Consider the following 19759-nt stretch of genomic DNA (forward strand, 5'->3'; position numbering starts at 1 on the left):
TCGCTATAGAACTGAAATGGTTTGAAGTCACCCAGGGGTGAATAGAAGCTGTTTCTTGTCACCCTAGGGTGACTAGAATCGGCTTGAAGTCACACCCCCCCCCCCCCCAGGGTGACATGAATCGGCTTCTAGTCACCCCGGGTGATATGAATCGGCTTCTAGTCACCCCCAGGTGACTTCAAGCCATTTCAGGTCGACAATGACCTAATGAGCTATACTAGGTGTAACTCTCAAGTTGAATACTCTAATCAGCAACAAGCAAATATAGTAACTGAACATTTAAGTTAGGGATTTTTAGTACTTTGTAGTGTTTGTTGTCTTGCAGAGAAAAGAGTAGGCCATGTGACACAAGGTGTTAAATTTACTAATGACTGCTGTCTTTTACCAGTTTAGACATAGTCAATCTTGTGGATGCGACCACTTGAATTAAGTGATAGCATTAAGTAATAGCATGTTCATAGCTCCACCTTTTGAATCTTTTACTAATAACAAAGGTGGAGTTAACGGTGAAGTGCTCTACGTGATGCGCTTATATTAAACACGTGATTCACATGATGTCCAGTCCCAATTATTAACAATCATAATTACTCAGCATAAGTTTTAAAACAAAGAATACATTTGTCCCAGCTTTCCGGGAAAGCCCAGTAGGTCTGATATACCAACTTCCTGTACATTTCAAAAAATGTTTGTGTTTACAAAGTTCTTAAAACACATTATCATCAAACACGGAAACAGTGTTTAGTTGGATTATTACTAGTAATACAATTGCAAGGTTAATTACAGTGGAAACCGGATCCTCTATACCGGAATCCTCTCTTAACCGGACAAATTGTCCAGTCCCATTTTTTTCCCTATAAAACCATGCTTAAAATATCTCCTCAAAACCGGAATCCCCTCAATTCCGAATACCGGTCATTCTTTGGATCAAAATTGGGTAATTCCATACGTAATTGTACCTCTCCAAACTGCTCAGGGCCGGTTTATTGCACCTCAGACCTAGTGTCAAAAAGTTGTGAATAGCGGATTAAAGACGCGTGAAATTAATAAAGGTGGTCGAAAAATGTTGCCCTGTGATGTACATATCGCTCAATAGATGTGATAATTCTTATTATAATTACTGATAACATCATAGAGTTCTTTAGTGCGTTTTGTTTTTGATGTAGGATGTCGTGCTAAATTTTAATAATCTTTTTGCTATTTAATTTTGTGTTGTTTATTACAATTGCTAATTTAGTGTCATAGAGTTCTTGATGAAGTTAGATATTCATTTAGATTTTCAAATTTGTAATAAAGATAACTAAGACTTAAAATGTCCGATCCTCCCTCTAAGCGATGGCGCGTGGAATTGTCTCTAGAAGACAAAATAAAACTGATAAAAGAGTCAGAGATGTTGCCAAAACCTACACTCAAGATGCTGTCAGAAAAATATGGGGTAGGAAAGTCGACGATCTGGGATGTCGTGCGAAAAAAGTCGGCGTACATATTTTCAGTGTTAAAAGTAACTTAATTCACCTAACACATACGTGCATGTATAAAATTGTTTGTTTTTTCAGGGTGCACTGTTTGATCTATGTTGTGACTGATATTGCTTTCGAATCAATAGATAAAGCGACGTGTTTTTCTTATGTGTTGCAATATGAATGAATGTTATACATAAATAATCCATTAAAATTTGCTGAAAGTGTAATGTCCCCTCTAAACCGGAATCCTCTCTAAACCGGAATTTCTTCTCGGTCCCGGGGGGTGTCCGGTTTAGAGGGGTTCAACTGTATATGTTTAACTTCACTAATATCAGGGCCTGTTTTCACCAACCCTTTCAACGACTAGAAACAAGAAAACTACGGTAGATCCAGCGTTAAAATATATGCAGGTTTCCACTGGTTATTATGTAAATAACGAAGTGTTTTTCAGGAAGAGTAATGAAGATAGAAGTGGTAAATACCATGTTTGACTCGAAATGAAATTAAATCTTGAATAATCCGATTAAAGAAAATTCTTTATTCTTAGACTTAAGTCTAAGAATTGTTTGGTGAATACGGCCCTGGATTACTTTATAAAATTTGAATGTTAAACAAGATAGTTGTGTCACCAAAATCAGTCTATGAATTGATACCGACAATGATTTTACATTTTTTACCCAAATGGTGTTTTTTTTAAAGACCATTTCATTAAGAGATCACTTTTGGTTACTCCCTTTTGTGGTCTCTTAAATAATACAAAATTGACTGAATTATTTTTTGCTTTTACAGTTACATTTCGCAAATGGAAAACAATTCCATCTAATAATTTTGGCAAAGCAAGTGTAGGCTGCAAGTTCTTAGTGTTCATAATGTTATCAGCCATATCTGAAGTTTCAATTGATACAATACGATCATTTGATAAGATTATTGATAAGAATGTAATCTGTTTGCCTAAAATGTGTTTATTAATAAGTATGGTATGTTCTCAGCATTCTGTGCATTAACTCATGGCCTTAACTGTTGGCTTAAAACCATTTAAATATATCTCAGTAAACCATTCAATAACAAGACAAGAAAAACAATCTTACATTTTTATTCAGTGCCACCACTTTTTTCAAACAAGTGATTTCAAACATTACCTTATCTCTTTTTAGCTAATGTCAGCACTTTTGGGCTATACTATTGGTAGATGTCTCTATCACTAGGTACAGGTCTCAAACAAATATTTATACAACACGCAATAAATCAAGAGAAGTACAAATCCGCATAACTGTTATTCTGTTATTAATTGCCTATAAGTGACTGTAATCACTTCTTCTTGGCTACCTCTGCGCTGTCCTCACCCTTTGCAGCCAGAGCTTCCTTGGCCTTCTTGGCCTCAATGAGAGGTCGATACTTCGCCTCATCATCAGCCTCCCTTTCCATCGGTGTACGCCACAAGCTGAAAATTAAATGTCTATGCAGTTATTGATGTTTTGAGGCATTTTTTAAATAAGATGGGTGCCAGTAAAAGATAAACAAGAGCACCGCATAGCTGGTGCCAAAGCTCGGCTGTGGGTGCAGTTTTTAATAAATGAAAGCTTGTCAGAAGAAAAGGAAGAAAGGTAAGTGGCGAGAAGAACTCGTCTGAGGACTACGCATCTTTGATTTTAGAGCCTATTTTAAAGTTTTATATTAGAGGTCACAGTGACCTTGACCTTTGACCCAAAAATGGGTGTGGCGTCAAGAACACATCAAGGTGCAGCTACATGTGAAGTTTCAAAGTTGTAGGTGGAAGCACTTTGATTTTAGAGCCAATGTTAAGGTTTAAGCACAATGCGGACGGCAGATACCGAGCTGGCTATGACAATACCTCAGGTTTTCTCCGAATATGCATTTGGTATTTGAAAAACATTCAATTAACTATCTTACATACTTACTATTATTATGTATTTGTCTGATAGAAAAGAAACAATAAAACAAACATCAAATAAAGTAACATAAGGTGGAGACTGATAATTTAAAAAAAAAAAAAATTTCCTCAGACTTTAAGTATAAAAGAAATTTGGGTATTAGACACCACATTATGACCTTGATCTATGACATAGTGAACCAAAAGAGAATATGATGGTTCTCAAGGTCATTAAGGTGCATAAACTCTGAAGGCTGTAGGTGGAAGAACTCTCATTTAAGAAGCATTGTGTAATTGAATTACTGTGAGTCACAGTGACCTTGACCTTTAACCTAGTGACCCCAAAATGGGTGTGGTGTGTAGAATTGATCAAGGTGCATCTACATATGAAGTTTCAAAGTTGTGGGTAGAAGCACTTTGATTTTAGAGCCTATGTTAAAGTTTTATATATGAGGTCACATAGACCTTTGACCTAGTGACCCAAAAATGGGTGTGGTGTGTAGAACTGATAAAGGTGCATCTACATATGAAGTTTCAACGTTGTAGGTGGAAGCATTTTGATTTTAGAGCCTATGTTTAAGTTTTATATTAGAGGTCACAGTGACCTTGACTTTTGACCTAGTGACCCCAAAATGGATGTGGCATGTAGAACTCATCAAGATGCATCTACATATAAAGTTTCAAAGTTGTAGGTGGAAGTATTTTGATTTTAGAGCCAATCTCAAGGTTTTAGCACCACAGGGGCCTTGAAAATACCTTGGGTTTTCTCCGAACTAAGAAATTATGGATTACTGACCAAAAAAAGCTGGCCATGAGCATGTTATTATATATATATAGATATATATTATAATATTAGAAATCTGTCATTGTGGCTAATGGATCTATATCTTCGCCGAATTTTACCAATTTAAAAAAATACAGTTTTCCTAGTTAATCCACTTCTTACATTCTTTCATCGATGGTGTTGTAGCGGGGCTCGTTGAGAGAGTCAATCTGAGAATCAGGATCGTCGAATGGCTGGAATCCTGGGTTGCGGAAGTTAGGGTTCCTAGCCATGTTGGGGAAGTAGTGGTAGAACATCTGCTTACTCATCTTCTCTGGGGGAGGTACCGTGCCAATGATGTCCAGCTTTAGAAAGAGGGTTCAACATAGAAGTCATGTACTTTCTAGTGAACTTGACCTATATATTTTATCAGACTGCCTTTTGGCTGATGAAAAGTACACTTATAAAACTCTTCAGTCCTAAAATAAAAGTGTGTTATTAAGATCCTTACGTTTTAATTGCTAACTCTAATTGTAGCATATGTTTTATAAAACTTATAATGATAAAAATTGTTTCTGAAAGAAGCAACATTAATGCATTGTACAAGCAGTTTGCAAGCACAGAAGAATTTTCATCTTTCAAGATTAAATTCTCACACCTAATACAAGCTCTGATACAGTATAACTTTCCTTTATTCCTTCTACTTATGTCTATAGCACTTTGCTGCACATACCCAAAAGTCAATTTGAAAGCACATACAGAAATTACATTGTTTTCAAGCTTTCATCTTATCAGTACTATTTAATATGGATGGTACCTGTAACAATTTAGTAAAACTGACATCAGCAGAATGTTTTAAAGTTTCAGGCAAATTTTGTCAAAGTGAGCCAGAATTCTTGCATAACTACTTAAAAGCAAGAAGAGAATCAAATAATCTCGCCATAAAGACCAATGCTTAGTGCATGAAGAGTGTCTTACAATCTCCTTGATTTCTGACAGTTTCACTTCTTGCTCAGCCACATATTTCTTCACCATCTCCACCTGCAAGACAAACGTACATGTGTACATACTGGAACTGTCATATTTATAGCCGTTAATCATATCACTAACTGGTCACTGGGTCCTTGAACGTAAGTAATTCATGATACATGTCTTACTTAACTAATATATTATGATTACATAATTCTAATTTATGTAAACTGTTTCAAATCATGCATGGTTTCTTGCTTAAAATAATCCAAGAATACATTACAATTCTTATTGAAATGAATTATGGATTAACTTCTTTCTGATTTACGTTTATATTTAAGTACACTTAGCAATTATCTGTTTTAAAACATTAAGTATTGGTTAGGTTTAACTTTTGTAAGTCGTTCTTTATGTTTAGTTCCATATTAAGATCTATAATTGTGAGATTTTTATGATCAGATATTGATCATGAAATAGCTTCAAAACTAAATTATATTATAATAACAATATTGAATTCAGAATCTACACAAGCCCAGTTCAAAATTTACCAGAGCTGGGCTAATGCAGGCTTATGCAAATTTCAATCAAAATGCAGTATTTGTCAAATGACTTCCATTTCTCCACTTACACTTTCCTTCTCCTGTTTTTCAATAGTACCCTTCACATTTGACACGTCTGTTGGATATGGAATTTTCAGAGCAGAATACTGCAAAACATAACACATTTATCGGTATTTTGTTACTTTCTAACTGAAACTGCTTATAGTAGCTTGAACACGAGACAGTTTCATACCAATCTATTGGTAAGCCTGATATGCCACTTTGAGGGCAAAATTGGGTTTCATTAGTTTAATGAAACAGTTTTTCCATGTATACTTTAAACTTAAGTATGTTACCTTATGTAGACAGAAATTGAGAAAAAAAGAATAAACAAGAAGGCCTGAAAGGCCCAAAGTCGCTCACCTAAGATTCAAAGGAACTAACCTGTTCTGTGCAGCCCAAGATGTCATTAGAACAAATGTTCAAACCAACTTTCATGACTAGTTAACACCCTGGCAGCCACGTTTTTCAACAGACCAAAATCATTTTCATACACCTCCAAGATATCATTTAAACAAATATTCTGACAAAGTTTCATGAAGATTCATGAAGCCATATAAGGAAAAATGCCCCGCCCCCTGGTGGCAATGTTTTTCAAGCAACTGGAACCTTTTTCGAACTTGTCCAAGATATAATTGGGACAAATCTTCTGACCAAGTTTCATGATGATGGGACAATAAATGTGGCTTCTAGAGTGTTAACAAGGTTTTACTATAGCAATATAAGGAAAATGCCACGCCCCTTTGGCGGCCATGTTTTTCCACCAACCAGAGCCATTTTCGAACTCATCCAAGATATCATTGCGACAAATCATCTAACCAAGTTTCATGATGATCTGATAATAAATGTGGCCTTTCTTTTTTACATAGATTTGTTATGCAATTTCAGTTACTAAAGAAAATATAATAACTTCAAGTTTAGAAAGAAAATACCATTTTCTCAAATTCAGCAAGCATGGCTTTGTTGGTAATCTTGCTTTTGTAAGCCTCAAAGTCAATCTGTGGCAGCTCATTGGGAAGCTCAGATACTCTGCAATAAATATAAATATTACTGTACTGATGTGATAATAATTATAAAAACAAGAGATGTGTTTGTCAGAAATACAATGCCCCCTATTGTGCCGCTTTGAAATAAAATTTCAATATATCATTTGGCAGGTTTAGAAATTATTTCCCTTTTAAAGCTTATTACTTCCCTTGGATTGTATTTTTTTACTTTTGACCTTGAAGGATTACCTTGACCTTTCACCACTCAAAATGTGCAGCTTCATGAGATACACATGCATGCCAAATATCAAGTTGCTATCTTCAATATTCAAAAAGTTATGACCAAACTTTAACGAAGGGTAAAGATTTAGGAAAGAAAAATACAATGACCTTTGACCTTGAAGGATGACCATCACCTTGACTTTTCACCACTCAAATTGTGCAGCTCCATGAGATACACATGCATGCCAAATATGAAGTTGCAATCTTTGATATTGCAAAAGTTATCAAACTTTAACCAAGGTTAAAGTTTTGGGACAGAATGACAGACAGGCCAAAAACAATATACCCCCTCTTCTTCGAAGAAGGGGGCATACAAATTTCAAAGACGAGTCTCCCTTTGTCAAAAAGTTGCTCTTATATTTAAAGATATCCCAGATATAAAGATGGCAAAATACAAACATCTCTGTTCCCCTCAAAACAAATCAATTATTTCATGTAGTTTCTTTAATGGAAAATACTTAAAAAGTGTCAGGAATGCGGCTTAGCAAAAACTGATAAATGTGACAAACAAGAAAAACTATCATCAGCTTTGAAAAACTATCATCAGCATCACTTCTTCTCATTAGTCTGCACCTTCTGATTGGTATAACATTTTAATGAGTATATCTGTATCAGGCCTCGACACTAACGGTGTCCCGGGAACCAGAGGACACCAGATTTTGGCAAGGTCACCAGTTCTTTCAAGCTGGGTGATCCTCCTGGAACCTAAATTTATAAAACCACTTCATATTGATTGACCATTTGAATCCGCGTAATTATCTTTTATTTCTTGCCGTGTTTATAAGAAGAACTTCCGAAACGTTAGTGTATTTTTTATATCTTGGACCAGTTACTATGACTGTAAACTCCACCTAAGAGCTACTGTTTTCAAGGAATGTCTCAGCGAGAGGCCAATATTGAAGTTTCCAGCTGTCAATCAAATTATTCTTAGTAAGCGCATCAACCAATCAGCGCTCAGGCAGCCGAATACACGCCGACTCCTCGTGAAACTGTATCAAATAACTGTACATTTCACAGATTATTACTGACCATATCTCAACGAATGTAGCACTGTAGATAAAGGGTAATTAACTTTTTTTTTTGTATAAAGAGAAGTTTCCACATAAAAAAATGCTCTACGATTTTCTACCAACATAAAAGATATAAGCAACCTCTGCGCGACAAAGTTTTATTCAGCAATTAAATATTTAAGTCCACACTATCCCCGAATAATGACGTGATGTTGCACAAGAAGTTCTATTTTGGCATGATTTTCATCTGTACATGAAAAACACTAGACATGTGTCTTTTTTGCTAGAATTTTCTTAACTTTCCGTGAATAATGAAATCTGGAAAAGATTTTGGATAACACATTTAATTATACGCAATTAAGACTACAATTGAATAATGCATTTCGTTATACAAATGGTCATAACACATAAGGCAATAAGTAGGTAAATAACATGTTTTGAGATTGCCAAACAATGCATACATATAGGTCTACATGCATGAATGACCTGACAAGTTATATCACGATCCCGCATGTGACCCCTAATGAAGTGAACTCTGTAAAATTTAAAGTAAGACACGTTTTTATTCTCAGTAATTCACTTTCACTTTCGCAAACTTTTCTGAAAGGAGGTACATGTAACATTTTAGATTGACGATGGAAACTGAATTGAATATTGGAAATAACAAGAAATGTGTCCACAGGACACGGATGCCCCCAACTGTTACTTTGTCACTACATAAAAGTATGACTGTGTAAACGCTTGGTAGAAGTTATTAGCTTTTTTCAAATCCTAAACGCAGATTTCGAACCTAAACGCGGACCCTAAGTTCAAGGTCACAGGGGTAAAAATTTGTGTGCGTATGGAAAGGCCTTGTCCATATACACATGCATGCCAAATATGAAATTGCTATCTGAAGCGACATAGAAGTTATGAGCATTTTTCGAAATCTAAATGCAAAGTGTGACGGACGGACAGACAAATGGACAGTCCGATCACTATATGCCCTCCTTTGAGGGCATAAAAATGTCTTAGAATATCAAAATAAATCAGAAAGTCACATAAACTAGAGAGCGGACAACATGCTTAATCCTTGAAATTCACTAAGTGACCCCGTGACCTAGTTTTAGACCCGGCATGACCCATATTCGAACTTGACCTAGATATTGTCTTAATACAACTTCTTACCAAGTTTAGTAAAGATCAGATGAAAACTACTTCAATTAGAGAGCGGACACCATGCTAAATCCTTGAAATGCACTAAGTGACCTAGTTTTTGACCCGGCATGACCCATATTCGAACTTGACCTTGATATTGTCTTGATACAACTTCTGACCAAGTTTAGTAAAGATCAGATGAAAACTACTTCAATTAGAGAGCGGACACCATGCTAAATCCTTGAAATGCACTAAGTGACCCTGTGACCTAATTTTTGACCCAGCATGACCCATATTCGAACTTGACCTAGATATTGTCTGGATACAACTTCTGACCAAGTTTGGTAAAGATTGGATAAAAACTATTTGAATTAGAGAGCGGACACGAAGTGTGACCAACCGACCGACTGACCGACCGACCGACCGAAGGACAGTGCGAAAACTATATACCCCCTTTTCTTCGAAATGGGGGCATAAAAATGGGGGCAACGCTGTCACTTATCGACTGTTTTTCACGCTTCATTGCGTGCCAAATTAAACCGCGAAATATAGGGTGTTAATACTAGGTAGAACCGGTTTTTTGCTTAAGTTAGCGAATTCTCAGATTAAAACATGTCATTTAGTGATCATGCTTGTTGGAATTTTGGGATCCATAGCCAAAGCGCGATATATTGGACAACGCGATATACCGGTCCGCGATATATCGGCGTTGCAGTGTAGTATGCTTCTTGTACTTGTTTGCCCTTACGCTGTGCGTCGAAACAGGAGGGAACCCTAGTTTGGGTAAGGGTCACCAAAAGTTGAACGTAGGGTTCCCTCTGGGAATCCTGTCAAAAATATTAGTATCAAGGCCTGTGTATTATCAGTTTAATGAGTCAACTTAAGTAAAACCCCTTGGAATGCTGCATTTTAGAGGGACTCTAATTGATTTGCTGGTCATTTTTCATCATGATGATACTGATATGCATTATTTATTGGTTTAAAAGAAAATAAGGTAATATTTACTTAAGACTATTGTTATGATTATTTACACAATACAGCAATAATTATATATGTTTTTATGGTATATAAGTACAGGTACAGTGTAGGTATAAACAAGGGACAAAATTGTCACAAAACAAGGTTTTCAATTTGTAAAAAAGTCTGATGAAGGGAGAAAATTCAAAATGTGTCCAACTCAATCTATTTTTACTCGTGGGGACCTTGATTTCAATTAGAAAAAAAAATGATAAAGGGAGACAACTCAAAATGTGTATTGTTACTGATTGTTCATAGTTACCCCCCTTGTTTCAAAATCAATCTATTTTTATTCGTGGCGACCTTTACCTTGGAGATATGGACGTAATTCTTTCGCGCAACACACCGTCCAATGATGGTGAACAAATGTGCCAAATGATTTTAAAATCTCACAATGAATGACATAGTTATGGCCGGGACAAGGTCATTTATGGCCATATTTGACCTTTGAACTCAAAGTGTGACCTTGACCTTGGAGATATCGACGTAATTCTTTCTCGCAACACACCATCCAATGATGGTGAACAAATGGGCCTTATGATTTTAAAATCTCACAATGAATGACGCATTCAGCGATTTTTTTCCTTCTTTATAAAGTACCGGTAAACGACACTTACCCAATTACAAAAAACCTACAAAATTCCCAATTGCTGTCCAAAAAATTCCCAATTTAAGGTAAAAAAACAAACAAACAAAAACTTTTTTTTTGGAAAATGCAACATTTAATTAGTTTCCCTATGCAGCTCTATGGCTTGAACCTAGGTAAATATAATATTGACAGCTTGAAAACACTTAGTTATCAATTTTAAAGTATTTGGGAGCATAAAATCCAATACACCAATTTCCCACTTTGAGGCCTTCACGACTCGATTTTTCCCAATTTTCAGGTTTTAACGACTCAATTTCTCCCAACTGGACCGGTACAGATACTTTTCCCAATTGGACAAAAAAATCGCTGACAAATATGGTCTGGACAAGCTCATTTATGGCCATTTTTGACCTTTGAACTCAAACTTTCACCTTGACCTTGGAGATATCGACATAATTCATTTGCGCCACACACCCTCCAATGATGGTGAACGTGCCAAATAATTTTAAAATCTCACAATGAACGACAAAGTTATGGCCCGGACAAGCTCATTTATGGCTATTTTTGACCTTTGAACTCAAAGTGGGACCTTGACCTTGGAGATATTGCCGTATTTCTTTCGCGTGACACACCGTCCAAAGATGGTGAACAAATGTGCCATATGATTTTAAAATCTCACAATGAACGACAAAGGTATGGCCCGGACAAGCTTGTTCCGCCTGCCGCCAGCGCGCCAACATTCGCCAATCTAATAACCAGTTTTTTCCTTCGGAAAACCTGGTTAAAAATGTGTAAAAATTAAAGCGATTTCTTTTTATATAGTGTCACCTTTCCTGACTTGTTTGACTTGTGAGACACCTTTACTGATGAACATCTTTACTTAGAATTGTTTATGCAAGGCGCTTGGCAGGAAAAAAATGAGTACCCATTGTTTGCCCTTTACAAAGGAAAAAGCCGCCACATTTCCTCATCAATAAAATCTGAATTGCCAAAATTGCTAGCCTAGATGTAAGCATTATCAGCCAATATCATTGTCTGTAAGGCTCCGACAGTGCTAGACTTACTCGATTGCAAAAGTTGAAATCATTGTGGCAATAGGAGACAATCCTTCATACAGGCAGCTATGTGTATTTACTAGTTGCAATAATTCAACTCTCAGCTTTATAACCAAAAGGGTTGCTGAGAGTTGCAATGCGCGGTCTATTGTCCAAAGATGCAAAGTTTCGTCACCACTGCAAAGGCTTAGGAACACTGATACTGCTAAAACTTATCAACGTTTACCTGTTTCAAGCACAAACTTATGCAAATGGTACCCTTAAAGCAACAAATAATTGCTTTTTATTTACTTTGTTATTCTTTCATACGCTCTTTCGACCATATTGGGAACTGTTGTAATGTTGCCGACAAAACATGTAGCTATCAGTTAAGTCGCATTACACCAATATTTTCCACATTGTGATATTCGATGTACCTGTTAAGTCGATAACGATGTTTTGAGTCGTCGAATATTTACACTGTTAGAAGTTTCAAAATGAAAATGACAGCAAGCATAGCGTGTCGAAATATCGATGTGTTTTTTAGGTTGCATGCAATGGATAACGTCCGTAGGCTGCCATTCAGGTAAACTTAATGTCTATATGAAGTTTATCGCTTTCCTTAATTGGTTACTAACGATGTATGTTTAGTGATGCCCACGAAATCTGCGTGCAGATTTGGGCTTGAGTTTATTAAGGGGTGCATATGGACTCCCATTGCCGCAATAGCAAAAATTATCAAATGCTCTGGGAGTACGTTTATATGGACTAGTGTATTTACATACCTGATACTGGGTAGATTACAAGAGCTGTCAGAGGACAGCCTCTCGACTATCCGAGTGCTTGACAGTATAACGTAAGCCATCATGGGGAAATTGTTAATACTCAATATGATCTTTCAAAAATAAAAAGGAAAAAAAAAAAAAAAAAAAATTGGGGTGGGGGGGTGAGAGGGGGTATAATGTGTGGTGTGGTCATTTATTAGACGATCTTTCAAAAATAAAAAAAGGAAAAAAAAAATTGGGGTGGATTAGGGGGGGGAGAGGGGGGTATAATGTGGGGTGGGGTAATTTATAAGATGATGTTAAAAAAAATGGGGGTGGGGGGTGAGAGGGGGTATAATGAATGTGGGGTGTGGTAATTTATTAGATGATGTTTAAAAGAAAAAAAAATGGGGGGGAGGCTGGTGGGGAGGATTTCTGGGTAGGGGCGTTGGGTATTGTTTGGGTGGTATCCATTGTGGTATTCAGGTAAGTGTTGTTATGTCAAAGTTATAATAAAATGTGATCATAAATAAAGAAGTTATGGCAATTTAATTCAATTATCTAAGTGTAAAAGGGGCCATAATTATGTCAAAATGCTTGATACAGTGGTCTGCTCTTGTTTATAGGGTGGGGTCATGTTGGTAAACAAGTATGCAAAATATAAAAGCAATATGACAAAGGATATAGGAAATATTTGGGGTAGTACGCAAAGTTTAACATAGATTTATCAATAATATGCATATTCTAAGAATAAATGGGGCAATAATTCTGTCAAAATGCTTGATACAGTTGTATGATCTTGTTTATAGGTTGGGGTCATGATGGTAAACAAGTATGCAAAATATGAAAGCAATATGTCAAGGGACATTGAAAATATTCGGGGTAGTACTCAAACTTTAACATTTGCTGCATATTCTAAGTAGAAAAGGGGCCATAATGATGAAAAAAATGCTTGATAGAGTTGTCTGCTCTTGTTTATAGGTTGGGGTCATGTTGGTAAACAAGTATGCAAAATATGAAAGCAATATGTCAAGGGTAAATGAAAATAATTGGGGTAGTACGAAAACTTTAACATTTGAACGCTAACGGAACGGGAACGCCAACGCCGGGGTGAGTAGGTAGCTCCACTATATATATTTGATAATAGTCGAGCTAAAAAATGGATGGTCCCCATTATCCCAGAATTGTCTTTTTTTAAAGACTATTGTTATGAAGAAACCACTTTTTGTTACTCACTTGTCATGCTTCGCGAGGTAAGCACAACTAATTCTATCCACAGGGACATTTAATAAAAATTCTCAACATACTACAAATATATATACAAGGGATACAACCGTAAAATTTCCAGCACAACACCATGATCCGAACAAAAGCAAAATAATTGCTTCCAACAGCAATAGTTGCACCAAATAAACAATATAACAATAGCCAAGACATTTATCTTTCAGAATATAACTATCTTTATAGCAGTCAATGTGTAAATAGTTGTCTTTGAAAGGGAAGTTTCATGAAAAACTGTAAAATTTTCGAACTCGGACAAAAGTGTGCACAACCACTTTGACATATTTTGTTCCATAATTTAATAATACTGAGCAGTTAAGCACATTTTCCTGTGTTTTATAATCCAAATATAATTTATGAATCAAAGTAGACAACTTTTATGATGACATGTAACTGCATATGTGTAAAAACTTAAGTTGTTTACATTATCTACAATCTTCAAGCATGTGTACTTGCAAGTTGTTAAGTAATGTAATACACAACGTGATTGGTTAGCTGTTTCATGCAGTGGAGAATTAACCAATCAAATTGCATGTTTGAAATACATGAAGTGAAATATCTAAAATGAAAGTAGACTATTGTTATTGTGACATTGAAGTGTTTTTATATGAATTTCGAGCAAAATATCCCAGTTAATTATAATTATGTTATATTAAACTATAAACAGAAACTAGTAAATGAATATGTACGTTTAAAAGGGGTTTGTTTTAAAGGAATATGGAAATTACAACTAGAATTATTAGTTTTCAGTTGTGCACACAGTGCACACTTGTGTCGCAGTTAGGATTTTGAGCTTTTTTGCATGAAAGGTATCGTTTTAATTTGATGAATGAACGTAGTTTATTGCCAAGTTTATTATTTTCTGAAAGATAAATGTCTCTGCTGTTGGTATACCGTTAATTTTGTGTAATTAATGCTTTTGGAAGAGATTTTTTTGCTTTTGTTCAGACCAAGGTGTTGTGCAAGAAATTTGACAGTTGTATCCCTTGTATACTCTTATATAGTATGTAGATTTTTTTCTTAAAGATCCCTGTGATTCTATCAATACGCATACCCCTCTAGGAAAACAATAACGCCCACAGATTGCCATTTAGGTTAATTAAAAGTGTTTTCGAGATTATTCATTACTTTCCTCAGTTTGACGCGAACGTCCATTTAGGGCTGCTCACTGATCAGCTGCAAAGAACTGCGGATGTGTTTATGAAGGAGTGCATCAGAGGCGTATTTAGGTGCGGGGCTAGGGGGCTAAAGCCCCCCCAGCTGGCTGGCTAGACAAAATTTTTAATAAAAATGAGCCCCTTACAGTTTCAATCCACTTGTGTATTTCCTGTCATATGTCCCTAATTAAGCCATAAACAGCTGTCGATTTGTGTGATAAGCCCCCAGGCATGTGTACAGACGATCTAACCTTCGTCAGCTAAAGTGCACGCTTCATTGACTGTAAGTAATAAACTGCGCTATTTGATTGACTGAAGAAGATACATTCAACTAATGAAATTCATCCATACATTTAGCTATAGATAAATGTTTACAAATGGCTGCCGCATGAGACTTGTGAAAAACAATATTTCAATTTGTAGCAATTAAAGAGTTTAGACGAACGCAATGGACAATCATAATTATTTTTTAGGTAATTTCTTTGATGAATTTAATTGGTATTAGCTGTTTAGAGTGATAATCCTTTTGAGTAACAAGTTATTGCCAGTGAAATTCAACTGCACACTTAATGAATGGCAATTATTTTTTTTATTTTTTTTACAAATCGGGCTTACTGCTTTGATGTTCATCCATACTTTTTAAAATTTAACAAAACCAGGTTTTCATTGTGAAAAAAAAATCTGATAAAGGGAGAAAACTCAAACTGAACTTTTGAAATGAACAAACAAAATTAACCCCCTTTGTAAGTTTGTTTTTAAAAAAAATCAATTTTTAGTCGTGGCGACCTTGACATTGGAGATATTGACGTGATTCTTTCGTGCGACACACTGTCCCATGATGGTGAACAAATGCGCCAAATGATTTTAAAATCTCACAATGAATGACATAGTTATGGCCAGGACAAGCCCATTTATGGCCATTTTTGACCTTTGAACTCAAAGTGTGACCTTGACCTTGGAGATATAGACGTAATTATTTCGCGCGACACACCGTCCAATGATGGTGAACAAATGTGCCAAATGATTTTAAAATCTGACAATGAACGACAGTTATGGCCCGGACAAGCTTGTTCCGCCCGCCCGCCAGCCAGCCAGCCCGCCCGCATTCGCCAATCTAATAACCAGTTTTTTCCTTCGGAAAACCTGGTTAAAAAGACTCAAAAATGAAGAATTACTTTGCTATATGAAACTTAATCATTTTAGGCTATAGGCTCTGGGGGTCCGTTTACACGGATTACGAACATATCAGTTTATAATTACGGCATACAACTTACTTCAAGGCATATTTATCGTAATGTGTTCTAAATACTCTAAATGCGTCTTTCTGAGCTTCTGGCACTCTGTTTTCCAGAGCAACCCAGTTAATCGCTTGCTTAGCTGCTCTTCGTGCTGCCATTTTGACCGGTAGCAAGGTCGCCAACTGGTTACTTCGATTAAGATAAAAGGCTCGGTAAACCGGTTTTACCAACCGTCATTTACATGAGAGCTAAGAACTATAAATGAGCTTCGTGAATGTGTGCGTGTGTGTATCTCGAAATTTACGAGGTTCTTCCGGGTCTGAGGCTGCAGTATGTGTGGACCTTGAGTTTTCGCAGCATTCCTTCCTAAATAGCTAACTAGACTCATGGAAGTTTGGACGAATTTAAACAAGAAATATCTTTTTAAAAAGATATACGGCGTTGATTGTGGTTGGAGTTGGTGAAAGGTAAAAAGTTCAATTAAAGATACCAAAAATAGCGAATGTCTTTTTCTGTGCAGTTCTTAGCTGCATCACACGCAGCAAGGGATGTTACGTGGAATTTTCGCGGCTTATTTTACATTATTACATATTGCTGGTCATACACTTATAGATACAAAACAGAAAACCAAAAGAAGAATGGAAGTGATATTAAAACATGAGTCCGGACACACGCAAAGTATCCGTACATATTTTAAATATTTATACGCGCGTTCTTCGAGCAAACCTGCTTTAGTGGTTTATCGGGCATTGCTATTTGATTCGATTATTAACAGTATCGAGAATCATCGCGCTAGTTCATTCTTAATACATTAGTCAATATGGTGGAATTCTTGTTAAATTAATCAAAAATAATATTAATCATGGTATTGTTGAAAAACACATTAAGAATCTATTATTGACATACCATAGTTATATCGCTGAATATCTTCGTTTAACATATTTCTGGTCTAAAGAAAATTCCAGTTCACCTAACGCGATAGCGTCTATATTATATAAAAATTATTTTACTGTCCGCGAACTGACCCTGATACCTTGCGGGTTGGAATGCAATGCATTTAAGTGAGGCCACGCTTCCACTCCTGGAACGACGGCTTGTTTATTTTTTTTTACTTTTACATGTTAAATGTTCAATTTCGAAAACAATTGAAAATGGTTTGGCCAAAACGAATATCAGAATATGGAAAAACTATACTTTTATGAACTTAAATATACAAGTACACAGACAGGAATATGGAAGTCATTACTAAATATGAGAACATAGCCTTTAAGTAAAAACGCTCTGGCGCTGGCAATCCTCTGAAAATAAAAGGTGCACGCACAAACTGTATTGATGTCAAGAGTTGAGTGTAAAACTGTTTAATCTATCAAGCCTTTTTATTAGAGATAAAATTGTTTCATGCTGAACACGCAGTAAAACAGTGAACTACAAAGACGTGGTCATGTTTCAAATGTTCTGGTGGTATGCTCCAATCAGCCAATGAAATAAATAAAGTGTATTCATTCGTGTCTAGCCGCGGGAAATTTTATTTGAATTTTATTGGACACTTACAAAGGTCAGGTGAGGTCAAAAGTGACGTTAAACAGCTACGCCGAAAAATAGCTGCATTTTCCAGCTAATTAGTTGTAACTGAAATATTTTCCTTTTTTAGGTGTTCTTGTGTTTTAGGGGGAAGCCATAGCGCCCGGAGAAAACCCTAACCTGCCCGGTATAGTTACCACCAATAAAACTCACATGCTGCCGGTAACGGAGAATGTTTCCGGGTCGCCTAGATGAAAAAGCGAGTGTACCACTCACTGTGCGTACCGGACAGCCGATTAAGCATCCGTTGTTCGCTAGTTGAATATATGTCAGTAAATAAAGTAGTTCTGAAGACTCACCCAGTGGGCATCAAACGTTGCTGCAACGTTGTATTTAGTTTGCATTCGAACGTTGCAGTTTGGTTGTACCAATGGTCTAAAAAAAGTTTTCCCAAAGTTTTTTCCAAACGTTGCTGCAACTTTTTTGCAAACGTTGCTGCAACGTTGTATTTCGGTCGCATTAAAACGCAGTATTTTTAAATTCTATTTTTTTTTAATAATAAAATTAAAAACAATATTTACTGCCAACCGCTCTTTCGATTAGTATCGGCAGTTATGGACATTTTCGAATTCGTTTCTTAGAAAGAACCATTATTTGATGTCTATATAGTAGTTAATGAAACGTTCCCCGAGTGGGAATCGAATCCACCAACTCCCGATCGCTAGGCGGACACCTCATCCACTACACCACGGCGACAATTGAAGTTTCAGACAAAAATGTTGACTTTTTATTTTTTGTTGAAACTTTAAAACTAGATTCTACCATTTTAATGCATCTTTAAGTTTAAGAAACTGATCTGTAAAGTTTTAAAAATTGAATTTCTAAAATTTACAAGAAATCATATTTTCATTGATGCTATGCATGAACTGTATTATTATAAAGTACGATTCCTACTCGGGGAGCGTTTTATTATCCCCTTTTTAGACACCAAGTACTGGTTCTTTTTAGGAAACGGACTCGACAGTGTGCATATCTGCCGATAATACTCGAAAGAGCGGTTGGCAGTTAATAGTTTGTTTATTTTTATTTTTTATATTATTTAAAAAAAGAATAAAAAAATATTACGTTTGAATGCAACCTTAATACAACGTTGCAGCAACGTTTGGAAAAAACTTCGGGAAAACTTTCATATACACCATTGTGACAACCAAACTGCAACGTATGAATGCAACCTAAATACAACGTTGCAGCAACGTTGGGAAAAAAACGTCGGGAAAACTTTCGTATACACCATTGTGACAACCAAACTGCAACGTTTGAATGCAACCTTAATACAACGTTGCAGCAACGTTGGAAAAAACGTCGGGAAAACTTTCATATACACCATTGTGACAACCAAACTGCAACGTTTAAATGCAACCTAAATACAACGTTGCAGCAACGTTGGAAAAAACGTCGGGAAAACTTTCCTATACAACATTGTGACAACCAAACTGCAACGTTTGAATGCAACCTAAATACAACGTTGCAGCAACGTTGGAAAAAACGTCGGGAAAACTTTCATGTACACCATTGTGACAACCAAACGGCAACGTTTGATGAAACGTTCGGGTAATGTTTGTATGCAACGTTGTGGCAATGTTCGGTAATGGTTGCCGACGTTGCGACCTAAATATTACGTTGCCACAACGTTGCACAACGTTTGATGCCCACTGGGCAGTACTGATCTGTAAATGAACTCTAAAGTACACACATGATAGGTTTCCAACTGTTATAAATATCTAATATCTAAATTCCATTATGTTGCACATTTCTTCACCTTATATGTAAATAAATAATTATAAATAAATAATCCCATATCAGACCAAAGGGCTCTTCTTGGAGTGTGAAGTATAAAGAAGAACATTATTATGGCGACTAGAGTTTCTGATGTACATAAACTTAATAAAATAATGTTAAATGTACAGATTTGATTCTTTTGTTTATATTTGTGTAGATCATTTCAGCAGATGAAACAATATCATTAATTATTATCAATCTGTACATATAATTTAAGTATAT

General features: G+C 36.0%; 1 protein-coding gene across 1 annotated transcript; it reads right to left on the bottom strand.

Annotated features, from left to right (window-relative positions):
• Positions 1-2537: 2537 nt before the first annotated feature.
• LOC127866188 (ATP synthase subunit d, mitochondrial-like) lies at positions 2538-16381 on the bottom strand. The gene is made up of 6 exons (XM_052406613.1): positions 16214-16381; positions 6615-6711; positions 5712-5789; positions 5093-5155; positions 4298-4479; positions 2538-2901 (listed from the first exon to the last, which is right to left on the bottom strand). The coding sequence occupies exons 1-6, from the start codon at positions 16333-16335 to the stop codon at positions 2769-2771; spliced, it is 675 nt and encodes a 224-aa protein (XP_052262573.1). The 5' UTR covers positions 16336-16381; the 3' UTR covers positions 2538-2768.
• Positions 16382-19759: the final 3378 nt, after the last annotated feature.

The sequence above is a fragment of the Dreissena polymorpha genome, chromosome 2, assembly GCF_020536995.1.
Source record: "Dreissena polymorpha isolate Duluth1 chromosome 2, UMN_Dpol_1.0, whole genome shotgun sequence".
NCBI classification, from domain to species: Eukaryota; Metazoa; Mollusca; class Bivalvia; order Myida; family Dreissenidae; genus Dreissena; species Dreissena polymorpha.